The sequence below is a fragment of the Theropithecus gelada genome, chromosome 20, assembly GCF_003255815.1.
Source record: "Theropithecus gelada isolate Dixy chromosome 20, Tgel_1.0, whole genome shotgun sequence".
In the NCBI taxonomy this organism is placed as follows: Eukaryota; Metazoa; Chordata; class Mammalia; order Primates; family Cercopithecidae; genus Theropithecus; species Theropithecus gelada.
Genome location: NC_037688.1, coordinates 11,505,289 through 11,530,426, shown reverse-complemented (window position 1 = coordinate 11,530,426; position 25,138 = coordinate 11,505,289). Strand labels below are relative to the sequence as shown.

Below are 25,138 nucleotides of genomic sequence, written 5' to 3'. Positions count from 1 at the left end.
GAAGCTTCCTACAGGAGATGGCATATGAGCTATTACTAACAGGTAAAACAGAAGTTCACCAAGGAAAGAAAGGACAGGCCAGGCATGGTGGCTCATGCCTGTAATCCCAGCACTTTGTGAGCCCAAGGTGTGCCAATCGCTTGAGCTCAAGATTTCAAGACCAGCCTGGGCAGCATGGTGAAACCCTGTCTCTACAAAAATACAAAAAATTAGCCAGGCATGGTGGCACGCACCAGTGGTCTCAGCTACTTGGGAGGCTGAGGTGGGAGAATCGCACGGGCCTGGCGGGCAGAGGTTGCAGTGAGCCCAGATCTCACCACTGCATTCCAGTCTCACTCAACAGAGTGAGATCCTGTGTCAAAAAATAAACAAAAAAAAGAAGAGACAGATAAAGAGAAGGAGGTACGTCAGCAGAGGATGTAGCAAGAAGGCCCCAAAGATGAAACTCATACCATATTTAAAGTACTACAAAAATCCAGTGTGGATAAAACGGCCGGGCGCGGTGGCTCAAGCCTGTAATCCCAGCACTTTGGGAGGCCGAGACGGGCGGATCACGAGGTCAGGAGATCGAGACCATCCTGGTTAATATGGTGAAACCCCGTCTCTACTAAAAAAAGTACAAAAAACTAGCCGGGCGAGGTGGCAGGCGCCTGTAGTCCCAGCTACTCGGGAGGCTGAGGCAGGAGAATGGCGTGAACCCGGGAGGCGGAGCTTGTAGTGAGCTGAGATCCGGCCACTGCACTCCAGCCTGGGCGACAGAGCGAAACTCCGTCTCAAAAAAAAAAAAAAAAAAAAAAAAAAAAAAAAAAAAAAAAAAAAAAAAGGTGTAGGAGCAGGGGAGATGAGGCTGAAAATGCAGGAGCCAGGCAATGATGTGGGATTTGAAGCAGAGGGTTGCCATGCTCCAATTTACATCTTGGTTAGACAATACTACAGCTTCAAGTATGAAGGGGGGCAAAGAGGAAAACCAGACAGACCTATAAGAGGACTGATAGTGAAGAGGAAAGATGGTGTAAATCAAATGGGAATGGAGATAAGAGACAGTGGCCTAGGAATAATACTGAGCTAGAAGTCACAGAAATCATATTGACCTGGATTCTAGATGGATAAAGTCCTTCTTTCCTCTCTTCCTTCCTTGGTTACTGATGGTCAGCTATGTACATGCAGGTGCTAGAGATACAAAGATGCTGTGACCTAATTCCTATTCCGATTTTCATGGTAACCCTCCACTTTAAGACTTCACATTCTAGTAGGAAAGAAGAGGTGAAAATTTATTATTTTTACATGCCCAGAGGGCCTACCCTTCTTCTTTGGAAACAGGACTCCAATTTTCCTTTGGGAAGGCCACCCATGTCTAACTCACACAGTACATGCAGTTTGGTGGGAGTACTCCCACTCCAACCCCACTCCAAGAGTAGGTGCAAGAACTAGGCCAGGCAAACAGGAGCATTTGACTCTCCTGAACATGATGACTAGTTCAGTGATAAGCACACGACTCCAACCAGGCCAACAGGATTACTTCCTGGAGAATTTGATGGAACCAGGGAAAAAGAACTCCCTACCTTTTTCTAAGATCCCAGATGCCAAAGACCATATACCCCTTGGGCTGTCAGAGTCCTGCTATGCTCTTAGATGAGAGCCTACTGAGCATGAGATCACAATGAGGAAAGCTAAGCCAAGAAAAACAGAAAGAAACTGATTGGGTGACATCTTTTGTAAAGTTGGATTTAGCCACCTACTCCTAGACTTCTAAGGCAAGTCAATAAATTCCCCTTATTTTTTGCCACAGTGAGTTTGATTTGGGTTTTTGTCATTTATAATTGAAACAGTGGTGTCTAATTCAGAGAGACAGACACAGGATCCTGTAATTGCAATACCACATGTGCTAGGTGATGCAGAGTTATTTACAAGGAGTGCAATCAACTCGACTTGTAGGTAGCATAAGCTAGGAAAATGTTCACAAAGGAGGTGATGTTTAACTGAACTCTTGAAGAATTAGCCATCCGCAACAGGATAAGGAGCAAAAGGAAGGAGGAGGAGCTATGCAGAAGAAACAGCACGAGCAGAGGCAAGGAAGTGTGGAATGTCCGAGGAAATAAAAAGTCACTATGCTAAAGCATTAAATTCATAGCAAAAAGCCGACTCTGAAGAAATGTACATGCTCTGTAGGCCATGAGGAGTCATGGGTGATCTAATTTGACCTTTTCACCTGTCATTTAACCTCTCTAGCCCAGCTTCCTCATAGGTAAAATAAGGTTGATCAGAACACATCACTGAAATTGAGAAAAATATTAAAATACCTTACCTGCTGATAGAATTCATCATCTTTGGGAGTCAGATAAGGAAGCCAAGTGTCTTCAAGCTCTTCAAGAAGCCTCAGTTTCTGTTTGAAAACAATAATAATTACATATAAGTGCATATACAATGACCCGAAAGAAGACACTCTCTTATTTTTCAAATAAGAAATACAAACAAATTTTAGCCAACTTTGAATTTATAATCTTTTAGAGAGAGAAATTAGTCAAATCGCAATTATAAAATGTATTAATTAAATTACATACATCTTTTTTTTTTTTCTTTTCTTTTAGAGACAGAGTCTTGCTCTGTCACCCAGGCTGGAATACAGTGGTGTGACCATAACTCACTATAACATCAAACTCCTGGGCTCAAGCAATCCTCCCGTCTCATCCTCCCAAGTAGCTGGGACTACAGGGGTGCCACCATCCTTGGATAATTTTTTTTTTATTTTTAGTAGGGACAAGGTCTCGCTATGTTGCGCAGGCTGGTCTCAAATTTCTGACCTCAAGCAATCCTCTCATCTTGGCCTCCTACAGTGCTGGGATTATAGGCATGAGTCATGGCACCCAGTCAATTTACATACATACTAAATTACACATGGTATGAAGCATAAATTTAGAAATAATTTTATTCACTCTCACATTTCATGAGACAATTTGATTCACTTTTCACATGTATTGTTGACATCCAGGTCTTTTTCATCACTAGAGCCAGCTTACAAGTCATCCAATACAGTTTTCCAGAGCAAACGCCTGTCTGTACAATCTGCTTGAGACACAGTAGCTTGTAAATCCTTTTATGGTGCTATCACTGGAAATACCAAACCAAGCCACAAGTATCTATCTGCATAATGTCAGGATATGTGGAATAGTTATTCATCTTGTAAACATTTATTTGAGATCATATCCACTTACAGTATTGCTTTCTTAGAGTGATCTATCATCTCTACAATAATTACTAAATCTGTGTTAAACATCTTTGTTTCTTTTCTTTTCCAATTCCATGAAGCAGCCTTTTTAAGCACTCAAAGCCAGCATTGTCTGAGGCTGTTTCCAGAGACTATGTTTTCCCCAAACAGTACTGTGCTATTCAAACAAAGTAACTGAAAGAGGATCTCATATTATAAAGTATCTTATAAGAAATCAGATACATATAGGGCACCTGCTTCCTTCTGAGGGCTATTTTTCAAAGAATATCTGACCTTACATTCAAGAATATACAGAGTTTGTGTGTGTACGTGGCACATAAATGGCATAAATGTGCACATACAGTCACAGACACATAGACATGTACATACAACAGACATTATCTGTAAGAAAGAAAGCAAAAACAGCAGAAACAACTGGGTTTCAAATAAAAATGCAATTAAATGCATCATCAAAGCTACTGTCAGCCAGTAAGTCACATTTATAAAAATTAGATAATAGTACACCTTGCTCTGGGCCAATATAGTCCCACTCCATAAGAATATGACTTGGTAAACACAAACTGGATTTCAGGCTCCACCTGCTCCAATGGCCACTGTCTTTACAAAGTGCACAACCTACTCAACCAGATGCGGTGGCCCTAAGTACTACCCTCTCCCACCCCAGGATAGCAGCCTTCTCTCACAAACCCATCACAATCAGAGTAGTCAAAGGAAACGTCCTTTTAGGTAAAACACAAATTCTTTCTGGACCTTTTTTGTATCATTATCTAAAGTGAGGAAAGAGAAAGGGAATAGAAGTATAGCAACCAATTGACCTAAGAGACACAAAACCGAATTCTACTCTTAGACATAATTCTATTATATTTATTTAGTCAAAGTCTTTGTTTTGACTATAGGTGTTTTCTCATTTATAACAAAAAGGTTGACTTACCAGTTCAACTATGAATTTTTTTTTTTTTTTTTTTTTTTTTTGAGACAGGGTCTCACTCTGTCCCACAGGCTGAAGTGCAGTGGCCCAATCACAGCTCACTGCAGCCTTGACTTCCTGGGCTCAGATGATTCTCCCAACTCAGCCTCCCAAGTAGCTGGGACTAAAGGTGCAATGCCACCATGCCTGGCTAGTTTTGTTTTACTTTTCTTTGTAGAGATGAGGCCTCAGTATGTTCCCTAGGCTGGTCTCAAACTCCTGGGCTCAAATGATCTGCCTGCCTGGGCCTCCCAAAGTGCTGGGATTACAGAAGTGAGCTACCATGCCTGGCCTAAATTATGATACATTTATAGTTATAATACTAATGTAACACACACCATTACAGATAATCGACAAACCAGTTTGGATAACTCACTATTGGTTAATCAATTTATCTGTTTTTCAGTATTAACCATTATTTGGGCCATAGAAAGAACCAATGATATTTCCATGCACATACTTATACATTTCTCTACTCCATCATAAATTTAATCAAAATCTATACCTCAATTTTTACTTCAAGCTCAGAAATGCCTCCATTTTCCTATGAATATTTTATCAATTCTTAGTCTTTTTTATAGACATAAAGTACCAGAATATTTATAAATGCCAAAAAAGGTAAGCCTTGAATAATTCAAATGCACATTTCTCAAACCTTGAAATGCCTCCACCTTGCAAACACCACGTTAAGATCTCTGCATGAGAGTCCATCAATAAAGCTAATCTATATATAAAGAGGAGCACCAAAAGTATGGATTCCCAAAAGTAATTACATACTCCACCTAAATCAGGTGAAACAGCAACAGGCCTGTCCCATAGGTCGACAAGTGCCAGTGTAGGCTGAACCTCTGCTTATAATTAATGCTTCAGCTAAATTCTGTAACAACCACCACTTCTTAGTTCATTTCGGAATTGAGCATCAGACAGGTATAAAACATTGTAACTTATAAGGCTGTATCAAAAGGATAAAATTTGACAAGATTTTTCCTACTCTAGAGCAAGCAGCATATAACTGATCTTTCACTAAGAATTTTCATTTTAATACTGTGAGCAATGTTGTGTCTACACAACAGCAGAGAATGGGGACCAGAAAATCACCCAACTTAAGACCCTACAGATAAAAATCTGCTCTGAACATCAACACTCACTACTTGCAATTTTACCAAGTAACTGACAAGATCAATTATTAAATAACAATATTTACAAACATAAAGAGAAGTTTTGGCCATGTTGACATCAGTGAAATCAATCAGATATCAATAGTAAATTAAACTGGTAGCTCATAAACATCAAAATTAAAAATTCTTAACTGCTTTATAAAAATCAAACATTAAGATTGTTTTATGAAAAGCGAGGTCACTATGGGCAAGACTAAGAGAAACAGGCCCTTTTGCTCTCTGCTGTCAGGAGGGCAAAACAACACGATCCTTAGAGAGGGTAACAGTCAACTCCTTTCAAAACGCAAATGCATTTACCATGTGAGCCAGCGATCCTACTTTTGATTTATCCTTCTAATATACTTGTACCATGTTCAGAAGAATATATGCACGAGGATACTCATTACATCATGATTTGTAGAACAAAAGTTTGGAATCACACTAAAAACCACTGAACTTTACACTTTAAAATGGTGAATTTTATGATATGGAAATTATTATCTCAATAAAACAAACAGATTAGAAACAATGCAAATTTCCAGCCACAGGGGACAGGTGAATAAACTACAGGACATCCACGTGATGAAGTATAAAGCAACAGTAAACAAAAACAAGGATGCTCTCTGTTTGTGAACTAAAAAGCTCTCCAGAAGGTATTGGGGAGTAAAAAGCAAGGCACAAAACTCTGCTTGTATTCACACACAGAAACACAAAGGATGAATGACAGACTATTAAAGTGATTAACTGTCAACAGAGGTGGGAAATGACTAGAAAGGGACAAAGGCAGAGCCAAGACTACTCAAAATATTCCATTTTATATTGTTTTGATTTTTGCACTATGTAAACGTCTTACCTATTACCAATTCAAACATCTAACCTACTAATTCCTCACATGAAATTCAGTATAAAGATAAAGACAACATGATTTTTGGCATTGTTTTAGAAAGTGCATACTTTTGTCCATGTACAATGAAGTATTTATTTGGAAAACTATTGCAGACTAGCACACTAAAGAGGAGAGGAAAAAAAACAGCTCTGACAATTTTCTTTGTGTCAAATGCCAACCATGGTAAAAACACACAACATTAAAATGCACTCTGGAGCATAGGTAGAAGGAGCTCACGTTTGACTGTCAGATCTGGCTAACTGCTGCTCCTCAGCCTGATGTACAGATAAATCCACACAGCTGGGCCCTGCAGCACACTGCTCTGCTCACACACTTCTTTGCTGTCACACTTGTGTCAAATACATCAAGCTGTTCACAAATGCCACACGGAGAGCCAGAGAGAGCATGAAGCCTCAGCTCTCCTACCTGGCAGGAGGGGCAGATGAAGATCTTTCCATGCAGGCTACCGCCCATTTCCACAGCTCTGGCAAAGTAAAAGAGGACAAAAGACCTATGTGAAACACACCACAGCCAGTCGCGGTGGCTCACACCTATAATCCCAGCACTTTGGGAGGCGGAGGCAGGAGGATAACCTGAGCTCAGGAGTTCGAGACCAGCTTGGGGACATGGCAAAAACCCGTCTGTATGAAAAAAATACAAAAACTAGCCGGGTGTGGTTGTGTGCACCTGTAGTCCCAGTAGCTCAGGAGGCTGAGGTAGGAGGATCACTTGAGCCTGGGAGGCAGAGGTTGCACTGAGCCCAGATCACGCCACTGCACTCCAGCCTGTGTGACAGAGTAAGACTCTCTGTCTCAAAAAAAAAAAAAAAAAAAAGCACCACAACTCAGATTCCTAAGGGTTTCAAGTTAGGTATCAGAAACTACACCAACCCTAGGCCTCTGCTTTACTGTGAAAAAGTTAAGCTGTATCTGAGCTTGTACATCTTGTCACATAGAGATATGGTTTGAGTCTTACAGTAATAACATAAAAAGATTAAGTGGATTATGACTCATCATGTAAGGGTGTATCTCACCTACAAATGAAGCATATTTTTCATCCCACTCCTGACTCTTCAGCCGTGTCAAGATTATGCTTCTAAGGACACTTATTCTTTATCCATGTATCATGTTCCACATAATACTTCTTCAACTATGCATCCTATTGTGTCAGGTTCAATAAAAATTTAATTTTATTACCTGAGTCTTTTCAAAATACCATGACAAATAATGGCTAATGAACGTTCATTGTGAAAATAACTGCATGGTCTTATGAGGGTTTTAAGTGGGAAAATGACCTAGTCCTTAAGCAGGGTGCTTAGTGGGCAAGGAAGACATATCTAAACTAACACTAGAAAGATCATCAAGAGCCAGGCGCGGTGGCTCACGCCTGTAATCCCAACACTATGGGAGGCCAAGGAAGGCAGATCCCTTGAGGCCAGGAGTTCAAGACCAGCCTGGCCATCAAAGGGAACCCCATCTCTACCAAAAATACAAAAATTAGCCGGCCATGGTGGCGCACAGCTGTAATCCCAGCTTCCAGGGTGGCTGAGGCAAGAGAATCGCTTGAACGTGGCAGGTGGAGATTGCAGTGAGTCACCACTGCACGGTGACACAGCAAGATTCTTCCTCAAAAAAAAAAAAAAAAAGAAAGAAAAGAAAAGATCAATAAGAAATAGCTAAACCAAAAGAAGTGTAAATAAATATTTCACATATACTTATACCATATTTGCTTTAGATAAGAAGAAAAAAAGTATTTCAACCATTTCAACAAATTCAGCATTCCCTGTCCTATGAAAAACTTCTCTCTCCATGAAAATATGGCACAGTAAAAGTAAACTGGATTTGGAGGCGAAAGTAGGATTGAATGGAGACTCCTCGATGAGGTACCACATCGGAAGCAAACTTGCTCATTCTCAATTTCCTCATCTGTAAGAGACACTGTTTCATAGAGTTGTGACAATAAAATAAAAATTATTCATATATTTTAGTGCGTTTTGCAAACTATAAACTATGCAGATATTAGGCAAATAGCATTCAGACAGTGGGGCAGGGGTCTGTATAACAAAGCAAACTCCTTTGTTATGTGTTTATAGCCTAAGGAGCCAAACTCTTGAATTCCAGTGCCAGTCTAGGTGTATGATTTGGAACTACTTTCTTATCTCCCTGTGAGATGTAAATGATATTAATACACAAAGCTCTAAGAACAGTGCCTGGCACATAAACAGCCCTCAATACACTTTGGCAACCATTCGTTGTTATTGTTGTTTATTCATGTCTGGAAAAGACAGTTTTATTTCCTAGTTATAAATTACTTATATAGGAATCTATGTGTAGCACATCAAATTATACTTTAGGCCAGAGATTAATGCTACTGGATTAATACAAATCCAGATATTAATTAGCCTCAGTGATCTACAGGAGAAATGTATAAAAACTTCCCATAAGAGTTTACACATATAAAATGTGTCAATTAACTATGTGGTGGTGATCGTCTAATTTTTAATATGACAAAATTGCAAAATTTTAGAACATATAAAGAAACTAAGGCCCATCCAGAGCTATTAAGTGATTGGCAAGAGACTATACTGCTGCTTATGAGAGAATCACAACTCACATTCTTAGTTCCCAGGTACAAGGCCACACCCACTGCACCACACCATCCCTGAGGCAAGAGAAATCATCTCTCTTAAGAACTGTTTAATTTTTAACTGAAAAACAACAACACAACACACATTTTTTTAAAGTTTTAATTAAAATCAATCCTTCTTATAGATTTTTAAAACCAATACTTACAGCCACTGCTCTTGGACCCTCATGTCCTGGCTGCTTTGGTAGCTCTACAAGGCTTTCAAAAGAGATCTTTTTAATTAATATTTAGCAAGTCTTGTTCTGTTTCCAATAATGGGAACCAACACGACAGCAGACAAAAAAATCTAGCCTGGATAGAAAAGGTCATAATTTAGAAAACAACGGGAAGAATACTCAGAAGGATTTCACCTCAGCAGTAGTGCCATAGCCCTAGACTCAATGTCACACTGTTCCTTTCTAATTAACTGCAATACCTGAAAAGATCCAACTGTTTCCAAGTAACTTAAATGAGTTATTTAAAGGAACAGCAAGTACGGAATCCAGCACTTCAATGTTAAAAATTTACAGTGTTTGTCATCCAATCAAAAGCATCAAGGCATGGAAGTTTCTAAGAGAATACTACAAGGCAAGACAATGTGACTGATAATAAAGAGAGAAATCAACTAATTGAAACTGGTGCAAAAACAGAACAGATGACAAAATGAGTAGACAAGTACACTGAAACAGTAAGTATAGCTGTAGTTCACAAGTTCAAAAAGTTGGGAAAAGATTGAGCATGGTAAGTAAAGAAACAGAAATAACGTTAAATCAAGCTTCTAGAGTAAATCCACAATATCTGAGAGGAAAGATACACTGGATAATAATAATTCAACACAAATTAGTTATAATAGAAGAAAAGAATAATGAACCTGAAGACACAGCAAGGAAAATTATCCAAAATGAAATACAGAGAGGAAAAAGATAGGAGAAAAAGTTAACAGAGCATCAGTGAGCTATGGGATGATTTTAAGCAGCTTAATACATGTAATTGGAGTTAACAAAAGAAAGGAGAGAGATTGGAAGACAGAAAAAAAGTGGCCAAATATTTTCCAAATTGGATGAAAACCATCAATCCACAGATTTAAGATGTTCAAAGGACTTCAATCACAAAAAACAAGAGGAAATAACACTAAAACGCATCATAATCGAATTACTTAAATCCAGTGAAAAAGATAACGTCTTAAAAGCAGTCAGACAAAAGAAAATACAGTTGGCTCTCCATATATATGGGTTCCCCATTTATGGATTCAAACAACCACAGATAAAAAATATTCCTGAAAAAAAAAATGGATGGTTGTAGATACACTAAACATGTACAGACTTTTTTCTTATCACTATTCCCTAAACAATGAAATATAACAACTATTTATATAGCATTTATATTGTATTACGTACTATAAGTAATCTAAAGATGATTTAAAGTACATAGGAAGATGTGCATAGGTTATATGCAAATGCTACATACCATTTTATATAAGGGACTTGAGAATCCATGAATTTTTATATTTGCAAGGGTCCTGGAACCACTCCCCCACAGATAGCAAGAGATGAAGATACTGTGTACATATAAAAAAACTATAAAAATAACACGAAATAAGGCTGGGTGTGGTGGCTCACACCTGTAATTCCAGCACTTTGGGAGGCCGAGGTGGGTGGGTGGATCACTTGAGACCAGGAGTTTAAGACTAGCCTGGCCGACATGGCGAAACCTCGTCTATACTAAAAATACAAAAATTAGCCAGGTGTGGTGGTGCACACCTGTAATCCCAGCTACTTGGGAGGCTGAGGCACAATAATCGCTTGAACCCGGGAGGTGGAGGTTGCAGTGAGCCGAGTTCGCACCACTGCACTCCAGCTGGGTGACTGAGTCAGACTCTGTTTCCAAAAAAAAAGAAAAAAGAATAACACCAAATAGCTCGTTGTAAAAAAAAAAAAGGGTGCCGGAAGACAGAAGATAGTGGGGAAATGCTATAATATATTTCAACAATAAAGGAGAAATAAATATTTTTTCAGATATACAAAAGCAGAAAGAATTCAACACCAACAGACCTTCAAGATAAGAAGTGATAACGGAAGACCTTCAGGTGGAAAGAAAAGGACAACAGATAAAAATCTGAATCTACTTAAGAGAATGAAGAGTATCAGAAATAGTAACTATATGGGAAATATAAAAGACTTCTCAATAAGTCTTTATAAAAGATAACTGACTAAAGCAAAAACAAGAGTAGTACATTGTGGGATTCATAACATATGAAGAAATAAAATGTATGACAGCAACATCACAATGGCCAAAGAGATATGAAAAGTATATTGCAGTAAAAATTTTTATGCTACATGTGAAGTGCAGTAATACTTCAAGAAAGATTCCGACACGATAAAGACGGATACCAGAAACCCTAAAACAAACATTAAAAAAAACAAAGAATTACAAGTAATAAGCCAACAAAAGAGATAAAATGGAATTACAAAAAAATCAATCCAAAAAAAGGCAGAACTCAAGAAAAAAAGGATAAAAAAATAGACAAAAATGGTAGAATTAAATCCAACCATAGAAACAATTGCAATAACTGTAAATGATCTAAATAACCCAATTAAAGGGGAGAAACTGTCAAATTCGATTTTTTTAAAAGCAGTATGCAACAATAGGTTGCCTATAAAAAAAAATATTCTTCAAATATAAAGAAACAAACTGGTTTAAAGTAAAAAGATAGACAGGACATTGTGAAATCGTATTTAATGCCACATAAGCGTATACTTTAAAATGACTAAAATGATAAATTATATGTTATGTATATTCTACTGCAATAAAAAAAGATTTGTAAAGAAGTAAAAAGTTGGAAAAAAAATTTACCCACTAATACTGATTAAAAGAAAGTTGAAGTGGCTATATTGATATCAGACAAAATGGAATTCAGAACAGAAAATATTACAAGAGACAAAGTTATTTCATAATGATAAAGGAGTCAAATCATCAAGAACATAAAAATCTTAAACATTTATACACCCTAATAACAGGTCTTCAAACATGCAGCAAAAACTGAAAGAACAAAAAGAAATAGGTAATTCCATAGTTAATAGTCTAAGATTTCAATATCCTTGTCTTAATAACTGGTAGAACAAGTAGACAAAAACACCGTAAGAGACTTGAACAACACCATCAACCAACTTGAACTGATATGTAGATAGCACTCCACCAAACAACAGCAAAATAGACATTTGTTTCAAATACACATAGAACATTTGCTAAGATAGACCATCTCTGGGTCTCAATACATTTATAAGGATTGAAATCATAAAAACTATATTCTCTGACAAAATGGAGTTAAACTTAAAATAATAACAGACACACATCTAGAAAACCCCAATATTTGAAAACTAAATAATTGACTCCTAAATAATAAATGAGTCAAAGAAGAAAACAATAGAGAAATGAGAAAGGATTTTAAGTTGAATAAAAATGAAAATACAAGATTTCAAAATGTGTAGGATGCCCCTAAACTAGTAAACTGAGGGAAATTTATGGCACTGAATGCTTATAATAAAAAAGAAAAATGGTCACAAATAAATTACCTTAGCTTCCACCTGGAGAAACTCGAAAAAGAAGAACAAATAAAATAAACAGGAGAAAATAATAAAAGACCACAATAGAAATCAATGAAACAGAAAATAGAAAAGTTAAAAATAAATGAAGCCAAAAGCTAGTTATTTGAGAAAAGAAAATTTAAAATCTCTAGCCAGAATGATTTAAAAAAACACACAGAAGTTTCAACATGCCAATTAAAGGGATAATAAGGGGATGTTATAAACTTTATGTTAATAAATTCTAGAACTTAAATAAAATAGAGAAATTTCTTGAAAGACACAAATTACCTAGGTTCACTCAAGAAGAGGTTAGCCTAGGCTAAACCAGGCATGCACCAGGAACGCTGTCATTTCAGCAAAGTGAGGAGTCTTGCCCAGAGAGTGAAAAGACCTCGGCTAAGCAGGAGATGTAGCTCAGAGGATGAGGACTCTGGAGCCCTGAGGCTCCACACTTTTGTGTTATCCCTCTACTACAGGATGAGAATGAGATGCCATCCACAAACAACCACAGGCTGGGCCAAGCACAGACACAGTACCCACTTTCTCTCTCTGAGTTTGCCTCATTCATTCATCTATTCGCCAAACATTTACTCCTGACCCACTATGTGCCAGGGATATGCTTGGGACAAAATGGTGATCAAGATCACCCTCAAAGAAAAAAAAGGCCTTGCCCTCAAAGAAAAAAAAGAAAAAGAAAAGGATAGCCCCTTTTTAGTAGACATAGATAGTCCTATATCTATTAATGAAACTGAATTTGTATTTTAAAAACTTCCCACAAAGAAAACTCCAAACCCAAAGCCTTCACTGATAAAGTCTACAAAGCATTTAAGAAAGAAATAATAATAATTCTACATAAATTAATCCAGAAAATTAATGGCTTTCAATCCCAAAGGCAAGCAGAAATGTTACAAGAAAATTACAGACCAACATCCCTCATGTATATAAATGTAAAAAGTATTAATAAAATGTTAACAAACTGAATCCAACAACACATAAAAAGGACAATATAGAATAACCAAGTGTTACCCCCAGAATGCCAGGTTGGTTTAACATTCAAAAATCTACATAAATCTGTCATATTATCAGGCTAAGAAAGAAAAACTAGAGGGTCACCTGAATAGATGTGGTAAGAGGATTAGACAATACCCAACAATGACCCTGATGAACACACTCAGTAAACTAGGGAATTTATTCATCTTAATAAAGGAATCAATGAACCCCAGCCTAGTGGTAAAAGAGTGAATGATTTTACCCTAAGGTGAGGAAAAAAGCCAAGGATGTTTCCCATCACCCACTCTACACAAGATTGTACTGAAGGTTCTAGCCAGTGCAACAAGGCAAGAAAAAGAAGTGAAAAGTATCCGGATCGAGAATAAATTTTTAAAAGGTAAAAATGTCATTAAATATGACATAAGCATCTATGTAGAAAATTATACAGAATTTGCAAAACAGCTATTAGAACTAATAAATAAGTTTAGCTACACTGTAGGATCAATATACAAAAATTAGTTTATTTTTATATGCTAGCAACCAACAATCTGAAATTGAAATTTTTTTAAATACTATGTACCTTAACAAAAATTATAAAGTACTCAGAGATAAACTGGACAAAAGGTTTTCCAGACTTACACAAAGAAAATTTAAAAACACTACTGAAATTAAACAAAGAGACATGCCATGTTAGTGGACTGGAAGACTCAATAATTCATTGTCCCCAAATTGATGCAATTGCAAACTAAGATCTCTGAAGGTTTTTTTTGTAAAAACTGACAATCTATTTCTAAAATTCATTTAGAAATGCAAAGACTTAGAGTGACAAAACATCTTTGAAAAAAGTAAAATAAAGTTGAAGGACTTTACTACCCAACTTCAAGACTTAGTATAAAACTACAGAAATCAAGACAGTGCTAAACAAACAGATAAATGGAACAAAACAGAGGTCCACAATAGACCCAGATATCTATGTTCAATTGATTTTTGACAAAGATTCAAATGGAGAAAGAACAGTCCTCAACAAATAGTACTTGAAGAATTAGATACCTATACTTTTTAAAGAACTCCAATCCACACCTTGTACTATACACAAAAATATCTCAAAATGAATAAATACATCAATATAAAACCTAACTATAAATATAAAACCTTAAAACTATAAAACTAGTATTAGAAAACACATGAAACTCTTTTCGTATTAAGTTACGCAAGGCAGAGATTTCACAGATATGAAACCAGAAGCAAAATCCATAAAAGAAAACACAGAATCCATTTTGTAAAAGGGAGAGAGCGCGCACATGCAAAAGCATATACTGTATGAGTGATTCCATTTCTGCAAAATTCTAGAAAATGCAAACTAGTCAATAGCGACAGAAAGCACATTAGTGGCTGCCCAGAGCCACTGGGGGAGAGAAGGAAAAAAGGATTTCTGAGGGACACAGATTAGGAGTGATAATGAACACGTCTTCTAATCTTGATTTTGGTGGTTTAACAAATATATGCATATGTCAAAACTTTAAATATGTGCAGTTTATTCTATGTCAACTCTACCCCAATAAAACTCTTTAAAAAGGGAAGAAAAGTAAGGATTACTTAAATTTGGTTTAACTTGCCTATAAAACTGGGCCTGCTGTCATTTGACAGATGGACTTTTCATTATCATTCAATTTATTTCATTGTTTTATTCAGATTTTCTACTTCTTGAAGCAATTTAAATAATGCCTATTTTTCTAGGTATGTATCAACTTCATCTAAGTTAGTTCTCATATGTACTGTATTTTCTTAGATATTAGTAATTCATGTAGTATGTCCCCTTTTGTGTCCCTAATATTGGATCATACATAATTTACTTCCTCCTTTCTCACATTCTCATCATTCTCCAAAGTTTTAGTTTTATATTCATTTTAGAACAAAAAGTAGTATTTAAAACCAATAACTTTGTGAATTTTCCAATACATTTTATCAATTTCTATGCCCACCCTTGTTTGTTTGCTTGTTTTAGTTAAAAACCAGGCCAGGAGCAGCAGCTCACTCCTACAATCCCAGTACTTTGGGAGGCCAAGGCAGGCAGATGACCCGAGGTCAGGAATTTCAGATTAGCCTGGCCAACACTGCAAAATCCCATCTCTACTAATAAAGTCCAACATTAGCCGGGTGTGGTGGCACATGTCTGTAATCCCAGCTACTCAGGAGGCTGAGGCAGGAGAATCACTTGAACCTGGGAGGCAGAGGTTGCAGTGAGCATCGCACCACTGCACTCCAGCCTACACAACAGAGTGAGACTCAAGAAAGAAAAGAAAAGAAAAGAAAGAAGGGAGGAAAGAGAAAAAGAGAGAGAGAGAGAAAGAGAAAGAAAAGAAAAAAGGAAAGGAAAGGAAAGGAAAGAAAAGAAAAGAAAAGAAAAGAAAAGAAAAGAAAAGAAAAGAAAAGAAAAGAAAAGAAAAGACCTTACCTCTGGTTTCACTTTTCTTCTTGCTAAAGAGCAGCATTTAACAGTTTCCCTGGTGAGGTTTCCACGGATGGTAACTTTGTTGGTCTTTCTTTATATCTGAAAGTATCTGCATTTTTCCTTCACTTTTGAATCAAAGACTAACTGGGTTTAAAAATCAAAATTAACTATAACTTTCCCTTAGCATTTTGAATATATTAGTATATTATTCTCCTGTCTTCTAGCATCTATTGTTGCTAATCTTTTGTAGGTAATCGGCATTTTTTTGTTTTGTATCTCAAAAATGTTTTTTCCCTTAAATTCTATAGTGTCAATATGATGGTACTACTCAACCTACCTAAACTCATCATTCTTTAAATAGGAAAATTCTCAATTCTTGGCTCTTTACATTTTGCTTCTTGACTAGGTACAGTGGCTCATGCCTGTAATCCCAACACTTGTGGGAGGCTGAGACCTCAGGTGGATGGCTTGAGCCTAGGAGTTTGAGACTAGCCTGGGCAACATCGCGAGAATCTAATCTACACACACACACACACACACATACTCGTATTGGTGCGGTCTGGTGTCATGTACCTGTAGTCCCAGCTACTCAGGAGGCTGAGGCAGGAAGATCACTTGATGCCAAAAGTTCAAGGCTGTCTTCTCTTTTTTTCCAGAACTCATATTAGACATATGTTGGAACTCTTCCACCTATGCTTTAAATCTCCTAAATGCCTTTTTAAAAATCTTTGGTCTCTTTATGATACATTCTGAGTGAATTCCTTAGTATTCTCTTCTAATTCATCAATTCTCTTTTTAATTGTGTGAGGTCTAAAGTTCATCCCCTCTATTAAGTTTATTATTTTTATGACCATCTTTTTCATTTCCAAAATTTGTAACTGGTTCTTTTTCATGTCGTTATTCCTACTCATTTCTGCGTACCTTGGGAGTATTTTTAAACATCATTTTTTTATCAGTGTAATGCCTTTATTTATCCCCTTGAGTATTCTGAACATGCTTCTTTTAATTTTTGACTGACTTTTCTGTAAAAATTCATCTCGTCTGGGATAAATTTTTGTTCTCATTGTTAATTTTGTTAGCTATCTTTCTTGGTATTTATTTTCTTCCAGTATTTTGGTATTGCATTTTGAAGGCTAATTCCAAGCGAAAGGCTTTTCTTCTTTGCTTCTCTCACTCCCCTTTCTCTCCACCTGTGCTCACCTATCCCTCCATAGTGTTCCTGCAGCTGCCTCCACCAGGATCCCTGTGCTACTGTCCAGGACCAAACCTCATAATGGTAACATGGAACACCACATTTTCTCCTCATTGTCTCCCCACAATCAGTCACCCTGAGTCAGTTCCTATTCTTGAAATTGAATCTATCTCTTCCTGCCCCTCAAGACCCACAGCTCCATATAAACTGGAGCCTCCAAGTGGAGTCTTTACTTAGTTTCCTTTTATAGGATGGACAACTTCATCCCGGCCCCTGGCTTCAAGCACTGAGCTTAGTTACGGTCCCATTTCAAGTGGTAAACTTTCAATCCCTAGTAAGCTATGGGAGCTAAATCTAGCTTTCTGTTTCTGCACCCAGAGCCTCTGTGGCACCATCACTTCAGTCCAGCTTACTAGCCCTTTATGTTTAGTTAGCTTTCAGGTCTACAACACTCTCTCATCTATAAGCCCAGCTACAACTTTTTTCTTTCCTTTAATTCTTTTAATGCATTATATCTGCCATTCCTATGAATTTAGAGCAGAAGGTATGTACAAACTGTCAACTTACTGTACCATCTTGACAAGAAGGCACAGATGACTTTTTTTTTTTTTTTTTTTTTTTTGAGACCGAGTCTCTCTCTGTCGCCCAGGCTGGAGTGCAGTGGCGCGATCTCGGCCCACTGCAAGCTCCACCTCCCGGGTTCACCCCATTCTCCTGCCTCAGCCTCCCGAGTAGCTGGGACTACAGGTACCCGCCACCGCGCCCGGCTAATTTTTTGTATTTTTAGTAGAGATGGGGTTTCACCGTGTTAGCCAAGATGGTCTCGGTCTCCTGATCTCATGATCCACCCACCTCGGCCTCCCAAAGTGCTGGGATAACAGGCGTGAGCCACCGCACCCGACCCACAGATGACTTCTTTAGGATAAAAAGTCTTAGCAGGAGATTCACTATAGGTTAAAATGTATGCACTATTAAGGCTTCTGATTCACATTGTGAAATTACCCTCCAGAAAAATGCTATGGTACATGTCCATCAACAAATAATACCCAGTTCTTCACATACTCAAACATTCGCTATCATCAAACTTTTAAATCTTTGGCAAGTTCATAAATGGAAAAACAAGTTTGCTTACTCTAATTTACATTTATTTCATTGTTAGTTAGGGTGAGTAACTTTTAATATGTTTGTGACTTTGCAGTAGCTCTTTTGTGAAATGCCTGTTCATGCCTTTTGCTTATTGTTTTCTAGGCTATTTTTCTTTTACTGTTCTGAATCTAAGAATCTATACTTTATTTGCATATAAAGACAATGAATCTGGGTTTTGTCCCATTTGATTAATTAGAATTTTTTTATTTCTCATTTTATTATAAGCACTTTTGTGTTTGTTGTTGTTTTTGTTTTTGTTTTGACACGGAGTCTCGCTCAGTCACCCAGGCTGGAGTGCAGGGATGCAATCTCGGCTCACTGCAAGCTCCACCTCCCGCGTTCACGCCATTCTATTATGAGCACCTTTCTAACAAACTACTTAGTCCCTAGCAGAGTTCACTTCTCTTGATTCAAGCTGTAATACTGTATTTTCCAGCACTTTTAAAATGTTGTCCCTAAGACAGCACCTTTCACTATAACTCATAGTTTTCCAAATATTCTACAAAGTTAGCTATAGCATTCCTTAATCTCATCAATTTCTCTTCCAAGGGAAATTTTTTTTTAATAAATAAAAACAAGTACAAAATAATGTACTTCAGTTCTTCAGATAATTTGAATATCAAATTCTATTTGTCTCACAAACTTGGTCTTAAGTTCTTACCTACAATCGTCAATTTTAAGAACATAGTCCAAGTTTCAAAAGGGAAAAGAAGGTCTCCTGAAGAGAAAAATGTATATGATGAGAAGCAAAAAAGAAATAAAGGTTAGGGAGGGATTGTGGAAATAAATAAAACTGTGGGGAAGAGTGGTTTATCATATTCTGAAAAATATATTAATATCAAAGACATAAGTAAAAACAAAATGAAATGCTGGATCCTTTACTAAGGGCCAAAGACTCAGATGGAACAATTCTAACTTCTTTTGACCCTATTCAAACTTCTTTTGATTCCATTAGCTGTAACTCACTTGCAAACTATTAATATACCTTCTTTGAGCCAGCTCCAAGTAAATTCTACTGAAAACAAAGATAACAACTTACCCAAGATTCTTCCTCACAATCAAATACTGTCCATAATTTTGTAAGTGAATACATGACCAAAGAAAATACCATTCCAAGCCATAAAAGAAAGATAAAAGAACTAATTAAAACTCCTTACTTGCCATTCTACCTACATCCTAGCTCCAAGGACCTAATGATACACCCCCTGACATTTCCAAGAGGAGAAACTCCTCCACTAGGCCACACCTGTTCAGATGAAAAAGCCAAATTCTCTCAATCATATTGCAGGATATTTTCTACCTTGAAATCTTACACTTTGGTAGTCTTCTCAAGGTTCAGAGGATAGAGCTCCATGAGATTTCACCACGTGTTCTGCCTGACTTAGCGTTAGTATGATCAGACTTAGCACTTCCCTGCCAAGCATCCAACTGTAAATAATAACACTTGAGATCAGCAGGATTTCTGGGGTTTTTTTTGTTTGTTTGTTTGTTTGTTTTGTAATTTTACAAAGCTTTAGCCATTAAGCCATGGGATCAAACAACCTGCCATGGGAAAGCAGACGCACATGGTGTTGCAGTAAAGTCACTATAAGTGACCTCAGTGACTGTCCATTTAATAATCCTTTGCCCTCTACTGTCGCTGTCTGGCTTTCGACCGTTTCCAAAGCACAGGCTGTATAATCAGACATTAAATACTTCCCCCTGCGTAGCCACAGTTGAATTATACAAGATATGACATGTTACTTTAACAACAACAAAAATCCCTTAGCTACTGACAGAGCTATATCGACTATCAGTTTTGCCTAATAGTGATGAAAACTGAAAGAAAAATACCTAAAAGAATAACTTCTTTCATAACTACTTTAGACGTTTATAATACAAAATAAGTATTTCTCTTCGTTTCCATTTATCCATTCTCAAGATTCTGGAAAGTCAGTAAACATGCTTTATTATCATGCTTTCTTGATTGAACTGTTGCATAAAACTCTATAACTTCATCAGCATTGTATTTAATCTCATTTCAATATGTGCATTTTATGTTCTCAAGTTACCTCTTGCAATTATATCACTAATGAAAAATCACCATTGCTGGATTGTCTTATAAAAAGTAAACAGTCATTGTAATAAAGTTATTCTTCTGCATATATTCCAAGACTTGCAACCTAACCTAACCATCATATATGTAATTTCATCATGCTGTAAGATATAAAACTTCAATCTGAGACATAATAACGAAGGACCAGGCTCTCCACTGAGTTATTTGGATTTTAACTGCAGGTGCATAGGTATCTCTTTAAGTAGCCTACAACCACCTACAACCACAAAGAAAAAAGGTGGGAGAATATAACCTAAAGTAATGATGAAGAGCACCAGCTCCAGAACCAGAGCTTATCCTGCCTCTGCTACTTAAGGTTACGGTGTGACCTTCAGCAAGTTACTTAACCTCTGTGTGCCTGAGATTCCCTACCTGCAACCTTTCTTTCCCCACCAAACTTCCTAAAGAGCAATTTAAGATAAATGCCTAGAATTCCTACTGTTTCTTTTGGCCCTGACCCCTATAAGGATCTGGTTTCCACCACCACCATTCTGCTGAAACTATTCTTCCCAAGGCCAATGGCCAGCTCATACTTGCTAAAACCCAGAACTCTTGGTCATTAGGGAAACACCAGGCACAGTCACTTGCATCTCTTTCTCAAAATCCTCATTTCCCTTGGTTTCTATGGCATCCTCTCCCTTTTATTCCTATAACCTAAGCTCCCTTCTTCTCTATCTCTGTTTCAAGTCTTTCTTCCTCTGCCCTTAATAGCAGACACTATCTGCATCCTTTCTTTTTCTACTAAACTTCCTAAAGAGCAATTTAAGATAAATGTCCAGAATTCCGAAGATCATCAGATAAATTCCACTCTTCTAACTCTACAAAACATTCTTCCTCTAGGCAATCTCATATTCTCAAAATGAGTTCATTACGGTAACTCTGAAGTCCTCATCTCTATTCCAAACCTATATTTGAAACTGTCTTCAGGATATTACAATATGAAAGTCCTCACCTGCCAGCACCTAAGATTCAATAAGACCAAAATCAAAGTCAATATTTTTCTTTCCTGTCTTAAATCTGTTTTTCCTATTTTTTTCTTTTTCTTTTTCTTTTTTTTTTTTTATTTTTTTTTTTGCTTTATTTTGGTTTTGTTTTCTTTGAGAGATGGGGGTCTCACTCTGTTGCCCAAGCTGGTCTCAAACTCCTAGGCTCAAGCAATGCTCCTGCCTCGGGTTCCCAAAGTGCTGGGATTACAGGTGTGAGCCAACACGCCCACCCTGTTTCTCCTGATTTTAATCTTAACGTCATCACTAGTCAGTCACAAAAGGACAAATACTGTATGATTCTACTTATATGCGTTATGTTACCTAAAATAGTTGAATTTGTAGAGACAGAAAATTGAATGGTGGTTGCCAGGGGCAGGGGGAAGGTAGAAACAAGGAGTTATTGTTTAATTGGTAGAGTTTCAGTATGGGCTGCTGAAAAAGTTTTGAAGATGGATAGTAGTGATAGTTCCACAATAATGAGGATGTACTTAATACCACTTGTTAAATGGTTGAAAAAATGGCTAAGGACTAAAATTATACATTTTATCCTATGTGTATTTTACAATTAAAAATATATATAGTAATATATATGTATATATTACAAAATGTATATGTATTCATATATACAAAATACAAAATATGTGTATATATAACTATACATACACAAATATATTATCTATTTGTATATATACAAAATATATGTACATATAATTTGTGTTATAATTTGTGTGTATATACATGTATGTATATTACATATATAATTCGTGTACATACACACACATATATAATTTGTATGGAACATACATATATATACATATACATATATATACATATACCCACATACATATATATAATTTGTATAAAATACACATATATATAATTTGTATGAAATATACATACATATACATGTATATGTACATGTTCCAGACACTATAGACAATTTATGTGAAAGTCAAAAACAAAAACAAAAATAAAAAACCATGCAGAATTTGAAGAAATCAAAAAATTCAGAAAGGCTGGGGGAAAAAAATCAAAACATTCATATGCAATTGATATTATTTCTAAACTACATATGATCTTAAGTGTCTGAGGCTACATATTATTCTCCAAATAGAGCAACCATACATGATTTTTTGGCATCATGAAATTAGAACAGAAAAAAATGTTAACAATTGACTAATCTGAAATGAGAGTATTCTCTAGCCTCAAAGTTAGGAAACTTTCATCAAATTCCAAGAGAACTGTCAAGTTTTTCTAGGCTGAGAATGCAGAGGAATCTTACTCACATTAAGTCTAAACCACAAAGAGACTTACAGCTCCATGACAGCTTTCTGCAAAGACAAGCAGTACTTGTTGCTTTTGGAGAACAACCTAGCTCATAAGGAGGAAAAAACTGCTCTTTGACTATATTCTCTGAATATTTTGCAGATCTGAGCTCATGTTGCAGTTCATTAGAGCTCTGTTATTACATTAGACACAAGGTTATGCCAATGGTTCCATTTCCAAGGTATCTCTCTCATCCATAAAATTCAATCCAGGCTGAAAAATCTGGCACATGAAGTCCTCACTGGAGAGAATATCTTCATGTTTAGCATATGTAGATGAGCATATACAGATAGATAATAACTATAAGTAATAATGAATACTTTTAAGGTGCATGACTATAACAGAATTTAAGAAAGCTTTCATCACTTTGCAATATATTTCAGCTTTAGAAATGTCCTAGAGTCTTAAACTAAAATATTTCATTTCCAAAATGAAATTTGGCACTTGGTTAATTTATTCAAACACCTGGTTCCTATTACTTACACAATATGTCTGAATGGGAAAATACAGTGTATTTACACACTTACTGATAGAGGACAGAGTATGTACAAGTAAGAGACACATAACAAAGGTCTTCTTACTCCCACTGAGGTAACTACCCCCATGATACTAAAGAAACAGGTAGAAGGAAAAATCAGTGAAGAACAAATGCCAGTACTAAATATTTTCCAAAAAGCTAGGAGATAATGGAGATAGAGGTCGGGCATGAAAAAGGTCCTTTTTTTTTTTTTTTTTTTTTTTGAGACAGAGTCTTGCTCTGTCGCCCAGGCTGGAGTGCAGTGGCCTGACCTCAGCTCACTGCAATTTCTAACTCCCGGGTTCAAGCGATTCTCCTGCCTCAGCCTCCCTAGTAGATGGGATTACAGGCGCCCACCACCATACCCAGCTAATTTTTGTATTTTTAGTAGAGACGGAGTTTTACCATGTTGACCAGGCTGGTCTCGAACTCCTGACATCAAGTGATCCACCCACCTCAGCCTCCCAAAGTGCTGGGATTACAGGCATGAGCCACCCCACCCGGCCAAATAAGGTCAATTCTGTATCAAAAGCAGAACAGCATATAGCCAAAGAGGTGGGGAGAAAAATGTTAAGAGTAGAGAAAGAATAAAGACAAAAGAGAAAGAATTCACAAACTTTAGTTAAGGCTTCAGTCTGAAGAAGATGCACCAGATTATACCAGATTATAATTTCCTAAACTCAGGAATCTCTACTTTTTTCCTCCTAATTCAGGGCACATAGTCTACAAATGTTGACAGCACATCGCTTGATGAGACAGACAAGCCCATTTTGCTTTTTCTTGTTGATCTTCAACACCAATCCTGCTACTCTAAACAAAACCACGGCATTTCTGAATACCCACAACATATGGTTAAGAAAGAAGGAGACTTGAGCAGGACAGGAAAATAGGGTCAATCTTGGAAGTAGCCAATCATGCAGAATCAGCATAACACATATCTGGGTTTACTCTTCCATAAACCAGGAGCAATGAATAATTCAGTGTCTTTGACTCGTCGGAACCTCCATCACTCACTATGGAGTCCACGCTCATTTGCTTTCTTTCTCATATATTTATTGGCTTGATTTAACTATAATGTCATTTGGCCCACCTAGTCTACTAGAGACGTGCTACACAGTCTAAGATGAAAGATGTTTATATGATTAGTTAGATATACCAGACTTACAGATGAGATTTCAACATTAAGGCCTCAAATGTAATCTGCTGAAACTGTGTGAGTCGGCGTAAAAGGAACAATCAGGCTTCCCCTAATGACGATTCCTTTGAAACCTAATACAAAATAAATTTTTTTTAAATTTTTGTTTTTGAACTTTAGTTAGCCAATTTAACTTCGGCCAACAGGGATATCTATACTTAACGCTTAAAATCAGGAAAATCCTTAGTATCCTGATCTGCAAAATGAGTGGTAGCAAGGGACCTCTGTCTAGGGTGCCTTCTAGGGTGGTGTTAGGACTACCGAAATCAAAGTAAGTTGGCCAATATTGACTGCATTTTCCATTAAGAAGAACCTATTATCCTGCTTTCCCACTTCCAAGAACATCAGAGCCATTTTCACCGGACTCTTTCCCTTTGGCCCATAAGGTGATAGATAGCGCTACTCCCACCAAGACATACAAGTTGTAAAGCAAATGCTGCTGCCCTAGAAATTGAAGGTGTATGCTCTCTTTACAAGGATGGTGTTTCTTTTTTTTTTTTTCTTGAGAGGGAGTTTCGCTCTGTCGCCCAGGCTGGAGTGCAGTGGCGCGATCTTGGCTCACTGCAAGCTCCGCTTCCTGGGTTCAAGCGATTCTCCTGCCTCAACCTCCCGAGTAGCTGGGACTACAGGCGCTCGCCACCACACCCAGCTAATTTTTTGTATTTTTAGTAGAGATGGGATTTCACCGGGTTAGGCAGGATAGTTTCGATCTCCTGACCTCATGATCTGCCCTCCTCGGCCTCCCAAAGTGCTGCAAATACAGGTGTGAGCCACCACACGCGGCCCAAGGATGG

General features: G+C 37.2%; 1 protein-coding gene across 11 annotated transcripts in view; it reads right to left on the bottom strand.

Moving 5' to 3' along the window:
* The window catches only part of FTO (FTO, alpha-ketoglutarate dependent dioxygenase), a 413,322-nt gene that overhangs the window by 304,970 nt on the left and 83,214 nt on the right, over positions 1-25,138 (bottom strand). For 10 of the 11 annotated variants that reach the window (XM_025369992.1, XM_025369991.1, XM_025369998.1 and 7 more), the window contains exon 2: positions 2,306-2,383. The exons of the other annotated variant lie outside the window; for it this stretch is intronic. In XM_025369992.1, the coding sequence (XP_025225777.1) occupies positions 2,306-2,383 (78 nt within the window). The remainder of the gene's footprint in view (positions 1-2,305; positions 2,384-25,138) is intronic. 11 annotated transcript variants of the gene reach the window in all.